General features: G+C 44.2%; 1 protein-coding gene across 1 annotated transcript in view; it reads left to right on the top strand.

Moving 5' to 3' along the window:
- The first annotated feature begins 2,611 nt into the window (after positions 1-2,611).
- ARG2 (arginase 2) overlaps positions 2,612-10,459 on the top strand; it is a 16,871-nt gene continuing 9,023 nt past the window's right edge. Inside the window, exons 1-2 of the mRNA XM_060762414.2 lie at positions 2,612-2,816; positions 3,842-3,914. Of these exons, the coding sequence (XP_060618397.1) occupies positions 2,697-2,816; positions 3,842-3,914 (193 nt within the window). The 5' untranslated portion in view covers positions 2,612-2,696. The remainder of the gene's footprint in view (positions 2,817-3,841; positions 3,915-10,459) is intronic.

The following is a 10,459-nucleotide window of genomic DNA, read 5'->3' as shown; positions in this document are numbered from 1 at the left end:
ATCCGGATGCTGATTCTATTGATGAGACGTGATGGATTGTTGTTTTCCTGTATTGTTGTATTGATGTCCTGATGTTAACTAATTGATATTACTGTTTTAAATGACTAATGATTTTGTACTGTATTGTTGATACTGGCTGTTAACCGCTCTGAGTCACCGTTGGCTGAGAAGAGCGGTATACAAGTGAAGTATAAATAAAAAATAAAATAAAATCCCTACGCAGCTGTTGGTTGGGAGAACAGTGATTTTTATATACCAAGTTAGTGGTGGCGGTGGGGGAGCCAACATTTATTTCTTTCCATGTATCTTATTAAATACTTAAATGTCCTGATTTGCCCTCAAGAACAGCCTTAATACAATGTTGAAAGTAAAAGAAAAATGCTTTACTTCAGCAAACACAAAAATAACAGCAAATGTGGTTGAAAAATGTAAAAGAAAGCAAGAAAGTTTCAATGCAGACACAAAACTAAAGTCTCTAATAAGGTCCAAAATAAACAGTAGTTACATCAGAACACAGCCAATGATCACTAAATCCTTAGAAGCAGACACAAAGGAGGTACAATTGGAGCGAAAACATCAGCATCAAAGTCATTACCAGCTAAAGCTAACTGCTCCTGCTTCTGATTTATAGCCCTGAATTCCCCATGCAGGAGTTGCTGGGGTGGCTTCGAATTACCTCAGCATTTCTAGCAGCTATTATAGCTGAATACTGTCTGTGCTCGGTTTCCTTTCACCTCTCCAGAAATGTGGGCACTTGCAAACCCAAACCCTCATCGTCTGATTCCTCTTCCCCGTCCAATTCCTGAGCATTTCCCTGCCCCCCTTCCTCTTCTGAAGATGAGGAATCCCTAACATTAAACAACAGATTTACTTGAAGTGGTTGGGACAGCACTGAAGTGGTTGGGACAACTCCAACCCAGATCGCATTTCTTTCCTCCTGTATCCCTCCATGAACTGACCTAGAAACAGCCACTAGACTTCAAATCAAGCTACAGCATTTTATTAAATTTCATGCCACCCCTGCAAACCTACCAACAGTGACAATGGACTGTGCACATATCAATGTGGAGATCCTAGCTGGCATTGACCTAGACCAATCAGCAACCAACATGACAAAATTTATTTGGGTTGTTGTAGGTTTTTCGGACTATATGGCCATGTTCTAGAAGCATTCTCTCCTGATGTTTTGCTGCATCTATGGCAAGCATCCACAGAGGTTGTGAGGTTTGTAGTTTCTTTGTTTTGGATACCTGTATTACAATGTGTTTTTATGGCCAAAACATGGCCTCCAGACTCAAAGTCCTGTGCTTAAAGCACAGCGCCATCTCCCTAATTACAGCCATGGCAGTGTTTTTCCTGACTTGAAAAGGAATTTTCCATTCGGTGTGGGGTTTATCTGGGACTGGACTAGAAAGTCTCACTCACCTACCATATGTTAAATCTATGTAACAGGCAAACTTGGTCCCTCAGGCCCTTTCCTTTCCCCCATCGGCTGCTTAAGCATACTATAGAGCATGCATGAGCAAATTTGGGCCCTCCAGGTGTTTTGGTCTTCATCTCCCACAGTTCCTAACAGCCTCAGCCCCCCTCCTTTTCCTCCTCAGTCTCTAAAGCCTGAGGCTGTTAGGAATTGTGTGAGTTGAAGTCCAAAACACCTAAGTTTGCCCATGCCTGCTCTAAATGCACCTCTGGCCTCAAGGCTTGTGGACACTGTTGCTGGAATATCTTTCCTAACCTTCCTGGCCAGCACAGAGAGTGATGGGAGTTGTAGTCCAACAGTAATTGCCCTCTCTCCCCGCCTGCAATGGAGTCAGTGGGGCTTCCTTCCCAGGGATGAGCCTGGAATTCTGGGAGTGCTTTCTCTGTGACTCAAACCCGCCGCGAATGTTGCGAGGCGGGGGCATGTGGTCCTCCCTTCGGTCCGCCTGTGGGCCCCCAAGCCGCGCGAAGGGGAGGGGGTGGTCTTTCCTCCCCTGAAACATGGTCCGCGCCGCTCGGTTCCTTTCCTCTTTACTTTCCGCCGCGGAAAAGCTGTGAGGCAAATGGTTTCTCAACTGTATTCTGCAATGTAGATCAGGTATGGGCAAGCTTGGGCGCTCCAGGTGCTTTGGACTTCAACTCCCACAATTCCTCACAGCCTTAGGAGGTTTCCCCCCTCAGCCGCTTAAGCGGCTGAGGGGGGAAAGGAAAGGGCCTGAGGCTGTGAGGAATTGTGGGAGTTGAAGTCCAAAGCACCTGGAGCGCCCAAGCTTGCCCATACCTGGTGTAGATAGATGCAACTCGGGTGGAAAAGCAGAAGCTGCCCATTTTAATCTTAAACTTTAATCCGGCGGGATGGATGGATGGCTAACGCTGAGAACCGGAGGATAGAGAGAGAGAGAGAAAAGGAAAACAAAGCCAAAGAGGGAAGCCAGCCAACACTCTCCGGGCACGTTCCCTTCCTGGCGCGCGCCGGCTTCGAAGGGGGCTCGGGCGCACACCTCCGGCCAGCTCGGCGCTGATTGGCTCGCGGGAGATTAAAGGCCTGGGCCCACGACCAAGGGGGCGGGGGAGGAATCCGAGGAAGGGGGCGTGGCCTCGCGGTGGGCGGGGCGCCGCAGTGGATATAAAAGACTGGCGTGGGTAGCGGTGCCGGTACTCTTTGATTAGGCGGCGCGTGATCTTGTCTTCCTTTTTTTCCCTCTCGTTTTGCCGCTATGTCGCTACGCAGCAGCTTCGGCCGGCTCCTCAGGCAGCGGGCGGGATCCACGTTGAGGGTCCAGAAGAGACCGGCGCACTCGGTGGCCCTGATTGGAGCCCCTTTCTCCCGGGGCCAGGTAAGCCAAGCAGGGGAGAAGAGGAGGAGAAAGGGCTGGGCAGGCTGAGCGGGAAAAGGAAAGGGATTGAGGCTTTCCAGACAAGAAACAATCAGGGCCAGCTAATCACCTCCCAACAAGGTTTTACCCCAGGCAGTAAGAAGCCAGACCTTGAAACTGCTAGGCCATTAAATGGTAATCAAGGTGGCCAACTGCAATATTCACACTTGCCTCGGCAGTAAGAAGCTAGACCTTGAAACTGTTTGGCCATTAAATGGTAACCAAGGTGGCCAATTGAGGTTTCCCCCCAGGCAGTAAGAAGCCAGACCTCGAAACTGTTAGGCCATTACATGGTAATTATGACGGCCAATTGAAATATTCACATTTGCCTCGGCAGTAAGAAGCCAGGCCTCGAAACTGTTAGGTCATTAAATGGTAGTCAAGGTGGCCAATTGAGGTTTTCCCCCAGGCACTAAGAAGCCAGACCTTGAAACTGCTAGGCCATTAAATGGTAATCACGGTGGCAAATTGAAACATTCACGCCTACCTCAAACAGAAAAGAGTTCTTTCTCTCACCCTGGACATTCCACAGATAAACCCAATTTTCCTAGTTTCCAATAGACCTCACAACCTCTGAGGATGCTTCTGGAACATGGCCATACAGCCCAGAAAATTCTCAACAACCCGGGCTTGAGGTTGTTAGGAATGGTGGGAGTTGAAGTCCAAAACACCTGGAGGGGAGGGGGGGCGAAGTTTTCCCGGGCTAGTAGGATTTGTGCCCCTGATTTCCTTTTCTCAAGGTCCTGGGGGTGGAGGGGGCGTGATGCGAGCAGGCGGCTCTTCCCTTGTCTTGCGGGAAAGCAGTGGAAATTTCCTTTGCGGAGGAGGTTCAGCGCGTGACGTCACGGCCGGCAAACCGCGTGCCGCTCCTCTCCTCTGCCCCCTCCCCGCATGACGTCACGGCCGGCAAATTCCGCGCCGCTCCTCTTCGCTGCCCCCTCCCTCCCTCCCCACCCGTCATCGCCTTTTTTTGTTTCCTCTTTCAGAAAAAAAGCGGCGTGGACCATGGCCCTGCTGCCATCAGGGATGCCGGGCTGGTGGGCAAGCTCTCCCGAATGGGTAGGTAGCCCTCCCCTCCCCTCTCCTTCTAAGCACCCTCTTTGCTTCCCTTCCCCAGCCTTGAGCAATCCCGAGTTCCTCCTCCTCCTCCTCCTGAAGGGATGGGAGATGTGACAAAAGGAGCCTTGCGAATGGAAGGCGCTTTCGGGTAGGTCATCTGCATAAGAAAGAGATCTCTACATGGGAAGAGAGAGGAAACGCTCCAAAGGCCAGGCTGACCTTGTTTGTCTCTTTTCCAAGGCAGCCCAGAATCTTCCATAGCCAGAGGCAGCATCCTTCCCATACTTTTGCTGCTCTAGAGGGAAAATGATGAATGAAAGAATCACTGCTGAGCCAGTTCCACAGGTGCCAGAGAGTAATATACAGGCTTAGTAATAAACATTATTTCTCTCCTGCTACCACCTTCCCAAAGGGACTCAGGGTGGCTTACAAGGCATTCCAGGGTGCACATATAACATACAACAAGTAAAAATGGTGCAGAAATATAAAACAAATCATGTAAAATTATAACAACAACCTCCATCAACACATGTAACATAAAATCAAATAATGTAACAGTAGATAAAACTAACTGCTGTAGATGTATTGTCGAAAGCTTTCATGGCCGGAATCACTGGGTTGCTGTAAGTTTTTCGGGCTAATCAGTGTGGCCAATTGCAACATTCACACTTGCCTCAAAAACTCTAAAATCAGGACAGTAAATAAAGAGCAACACTCAAAAACGGGGGAATTCCAGACAAAAAAACAATCGGGGCCAGCTAATCACCTCCCAACAAAGTATTCCCCCAGGAAGGAAGCAGCCAAGCTTTGAAGCTGCAAGGCTATTCAATGCTAATCAAGGTGATCGATTGCAACATCCACACCTACCTTCAACAGACAAGAGTTCTTTCTCCCACCCTGGACATTCCACAGATATATCAACCCAACTTGCTTAGTTTCAAGCAGACCTCACAACCTCTGAGGATGCCTGCCATAGATGCAGGTGAAATATCAGGAGAGAATGATTCTAGAACATGGCCATGTAGCCCGGAAAACTCACAGCAACCCAGTAACTGCTGTCAGTTCACAAGGTTCCAAGTGCCAGCTTCATATGGGATATCTTTGCTACCTTTAGACCAGGTATAAGCGAACTTCAGCCCTCCAGGTGTTTTGGACTTCAACTCCCACAATTCCTGACAGCTTCAGGCCTCTTCCTTTTCCCCCTCAGCCCCCTACTTAAGCAGCTGAGGGGGGAAAGGAAGGGGCCTGAGGCTGTTAGGAATTGTGGGAGTTGAAGTCCAAAACACCTGGAGGGCTGAAGTTTGCTCATGCCTGCTTTAGACAGACCAGCACTTTCCATCTCACTCCCTCCTCAGTTTCCTGCCACATTCATAATATCTATGTGACCAGCCTCTTTGGGCACCTCAGGTAGAAAATTCCTCAAATTTCTCTCCGAGGGAGTAAAAATGCAATTTTGGCCATAATAAAAGACCGGCCAATTTACAACATTTTGCTGCCCGAGGCAAAAGGGCAAGATGCTCCACATACGGGCACATTTCATATATCCAAGTAGTCGCTGGAACCTAACTTCATGAGCATAGTATCTTTTGCCACAGCCAAAGAGCATGGCCCATGCCGTATGCCGTCTGGCTTCCTGATTCAAAAGGAACAAGGAGATCTCCTTCTACCGTACCTCTTCTATTTGCTGCCTGAGAAGTCACCCCGCTCCCCGGATCAGAACCACCGTTTGGACCACATATTAACCCCTGAACTATCTAATCATTCACAGTTCCCCAAAACCATATTCATCTCTTCCCCCTGGCTCAATATCTCTACTGCAGATCTCCTCAATTTTCTGGGGCTGTCCTTTATCTGCCTTCTCTCAAAGCCAAGCCTCAGCTTTGTATCTTCTCTCCTTCAAAGGCCTTTCCTGGGTTGTGATTCACTGGCACTAGCCACGTTTGCCTGGCTCCTCTGCTTCACAGTGCTCTGTAGGCAAGGGTGAATTAGTCTCTTCTAGCTTACTCTCAGTTTTGTAGTCATGTGGCTTCTTGTAGTCTCAACTACACAATAGCTTTAGGCTGGTATAATGGCTATGGCCCAACCTGCACAGGCATTTTGCTTCAGCTATTTATATAAATCAAAATGTAATATTTGTTTGTGGGATTAACATAACTCAAAAACCACTGGACGAATTGACACCAAATTTGGACAAAATACACCTTTCAGGCTAATGAGTGACCATCACTCACAGAAACACTGAAAAACAGAGTAGAAGAGACTTAAAAAGCAAAAAAAAAAAAAACCCCAAACATTACATTGCAACGCATGCACAGAACCACACACATATATGCAAACACACACATATACACAAATATATACACACACATAACACATATACACAGACTGGGCCACAGCAACACATGGCAGGGGACAGCTAGTCACTCATAAAAACACTGAAAAACACAGCAGAAGAGACTTAAAAGGTAAAAAAAAAACCCCAAAATTACATTGCAACACATGCACAAAACCACACATATATACACAAATATACACACACACATATGCATACACAAAATACATATACACAGACTGGGCCACAACAACGCATGGCAGGGACAGCTAGTTTTTTTTAATAAGTTCTATTTGGATTTGTGTTGTGTGAGCAACTTCCTTTGAAAATGTTCTGGACTCTTGTGTTATTCTACAAGCTGCTTGTGAAGCTGCTTAATTGGGGAATATTTCATATATTGCTGAAATATTCCTTATTCCCAGTGCATTTATGAATCCAGTTCAGAGTGTTCTTGACTTTTAATGGCTTTCAAATCTTTGGACAGTTGTACCCAAATGTTTGTTTCTTCCAATGTGTGCTTTGTCTGACCTTGAAATCTCTATCCAAGGCCTTTTGCCAGGTGCCCTGCCAGATGACATGATATTAAAAATGTCTGTACTGTTGGGTTCAGTGGCACAATTTCAGGCAATAGGGTGGGAGCAACAAGGATGATTTGTTTCCTTAGTGTTTCACTCTGAAAGGATAATGTGTTTATTATGCAACTCACCAAAAACTGGCTTATAGAGACTTTATACGAAAAATACAAATTTCAAGCTCTGTCGCATGTGGCAGAGGACATAATCTCATTGTCAGTATTGAAAGTAAGGTTCAGCTCTCAATCCAACTAGCTTCTGTTCAAGAACTCTTCCTTCCTTCCTTGTTCCAGGCAACAGCCTTTCTTGGACTAGGCCTGAATGCTGACTGATTTGGCAAGGATTGTTGGCCAGTATTTATGTAATAGTTACAGTAAATGACAAATGCAGTATGTCTGAATCAAACAGTAGCTTTGTTTTGCTTCCTCAACATGCTTAAACATATTTGTATTAAAATTGAATATGCTGGTTCAGAACCTTAGAGCTGTCCATCACAGCTAACGTATATATTTTAAAGTCATGTTTCTTTTAACAGAAGTTTAATCATTTGCCTAGGTTTCTTCCACTCAGTGTGGCTGATTACAACAAGGTTATGTAACTGATAAAATAGTTGTCATCTTTACCTGTCCTCTTTTTGAATAAGTCTAGCTCTTTGTCTGTGACTCTGCATTTGACCCCACCCTAGATATTCTGTGCTGATTGATTCATGGAAAATTTTTGCTTTGCGGATCTGAGTCAGCAATAAAGAAATAATTGAAATTTCTGGGAATCCAGAGGAAAATCAGGCTTTAAGAAACAGGAAATCAAAGACTTTAAGATATTGGAATCTTTTGAAATTCATAAGTAGGCCAACTTTTGTAAATTGCCCTGGCATTAAAAGCCTTGTGGGCTACATAAAATGATGCAGAGAGCCAAATTTGTCCCATGGGCCTTATCATGGGCCTTATCTTTGGCACATGTACCCTCTCTGATCTTGGAAACTAAGCAGTACTTGGGTAACTGCCAGGGAATGCCAGGTACTCTTAAGCTACAGTAGAGTCTCACTTATCCAACATAAACAGGTCAACAAAATGTTGGATAATAAGGAGGGATTAAGGAAAAGCCTATTAAACACCAAGTTTGAGTTTACAAATTAAGCACCAAAACATGTTTTACAACAAATCGACAGAAAAAGCAGTTCCATACACGGTTACGTTATGTAGTAATTACCATATTTATTAATCTAGCACCAAAACGTTGCAGTGTATTGAAACAGCTGTGGATCCTGGTGGGAGGCAGACTGCGTTGGATAATATGGAACTTTGAATGAGTGAAGATTGGATAAGCGAGACTCTACTGTATATTCAAAGGAAGGCAGTGGCTAACCTCCTCTGCTAGGATTTCCAGGAGTCAGAGTTGATTTTCATACACCTAACAATGGCAACCATCTCATATGGTGTTGATAAACTGACAGTCTTGTTTACCATTTTTGCCTCATTCTGCCAATGTGTCCCGAAGCAAGAAAACAGACAAAAATAGATGTGAACATAAGGTCACTTCTGATGTTCAACAATAGGTATGTGTCTAGGGTTAGGTGGCTTCTAGACGCCTAGCAAGCAGCAATTTGCCCACTTTTTGGCCAGGGGAAGGGCAACCAAGGGCAGCCTGGAGGAATCCTTTGGTCTTGGAAATCTATAGCTTTTGAAAAGGTTTTTTCCCCAATAAAGATATGTTGAACCCTGAACAATATCTTCCAAGAAGCTCTGGCCAAGAAACCTTTTGGGAGTCTTGATAGAATTAATTTTTTAAAAATATAATGTTGTTTTGTCCTGTGTAGTTTTCGTTCCTGTTCACATACTACAGTCCCTTTGTGCCCTGCATTTCAAAAGCTGAATATTAAGAAATGGAAGAGATTTCTAATAAATATAGTAAAAAAAAAAAGATGGTAGCAAGAACAATGGTTCTTTCAAACGTTGATGAAAAGTGCAGCTTGAAAAAAAGTGCCTAGTAGAATATGATATTATCAAATTATGAAATCACCCGTCTGTTACAACATAATTAATCTTGCAACCTTAAAAAAACATTAAATTGAGAATTTAATGTTCACCAATACCTAAGAAAAAAATCAATCATTATTTTTGTTTGCTTTAAAAAAAAATTGAACTGGCACAATCCACATGGTTACAAATTCTAGAAATGTAACAGCTTGGGGATATGAGGTCAACAGCCAACAAGTTTTGCGTGATGGGAGTTGTATTCAAAATGTATTTTTCCCAAAGGGTAGCAATTTCCTTTACATCAGATATAGCACAGGATCTCTCGTAATGTGTGTGGTAGAATTTGCATGAAGTGGTAAATCCAGTGAACAGGCAAAATGTACAGGCAGAGTATGCACGCAAACATTTGGATGGAGTATATTGTAATATAAGAGACTATGAGAGTATGAGGTCTGGTGCAATATATGTTATATAATCCATCCAGAGCAGGTATGAGTCATTGTGATGAGCCGATGTAGAACACCTTAAGTAACAACCTTTTATGGTGAGTTAGCCAATCCCAGTTCCTCTTAAATGCCAGTTTCATTGAGTCATACTAGCCATTGGATCGCTTCAGTAGCATTTACCTTCACATTTTTTGCAAACTATTTAGAAGTTGAAATATTCTATCCTTGTTTCCCTATGAATTCAAAGTGTTGCTAGACATTTTTTTTGCCTCTGATTAATTTCAGATGCAACCCAGGAGACCATATCAATTTTACTTTAACTGGACACAACAATTGAGAAACAATCACATTATATCAACGATTGATCCAATCAATTTAAGATCATCATCTCACTGGATGATCAAATGAAAGGACTGAGCAAAGTGCCAGTTTTTCCCCCACTTGATCAGTATATGGACATCAGTATGAAAAAGACATTTCTTTTTCAGGTGGAAGTTCTTATTGTGTATCATTGTGAAAGGTAAAATGTATTTGATAGGAATGTGGAAGAATTATCCTGACTTTCAGATTACCACTTTTGGGGAAAATCTGCAAATATGAAAGGATACAAAGGACCCCTGGAAAATTACTTAAAGGGATAAATAATAATAATACTCTATTGATATTCTGCCCTATCTCCCCTGGGGAGATAGGAACTGAGCTGATATAAATGGCTTTGTAAGTGACACTTTGCACTTCTCCTGGAGTCTTGCCAGAAATTCCTGTCCTGCCAAGAAGTTAGAAGGGGCATCTCTGAGGTCAGACTATTCTCAGTTACAAGATTTGAGCACGTGCTGCCTTTGTAATACTATCTGTGCATGATAACAAAATACATTACAGTTGCATCAGCCCATGATGCAGTGTTGTAGGTTGAAAGACTGCAGGCAGGCTGATTTGGGTGGTAGTAAATGACCTGTAACTTGTTTGGGTTATCCTTTTAAGGTAAGGGACATAGCTGACTGTCTCACTGCCCAGTGTGAAGCACTTGTCTTGGGTGACACATGTTGGAGCACTGATAGTAGCCTCCCACTGTTGCCCTGACTCTCATCAGCTTGCCCAGAGTCCTCAAATGTGGTTGATGATTGTGTCATGTTGAAGTAAGCTCCTGATACTGGCCTGGTGACCAGCTGGCCCTGGTTCAAGGAGGACAGAGCCAAAAATAAAAAAGGCTTTTGGAACA

This window comes from Anolis sagrei, chromosome 1 (assembly GCF_037176765.1).
Source record: "Anolis sagrei isolate rAnoSag1 chromosome 1, rAnoSag1.mat, whole genome shotgun sequence".
NCBI classification, from domain to species: domain Eukaryota; kingdom Metazoa; phylum Chordata; class Lepidosauria; order Squamata; family Dactyloidae; genus Anolis; species Anolis sagrei.
This window is presented reverse-complemented; position numbering and strand designations above follow the sequence as displayed.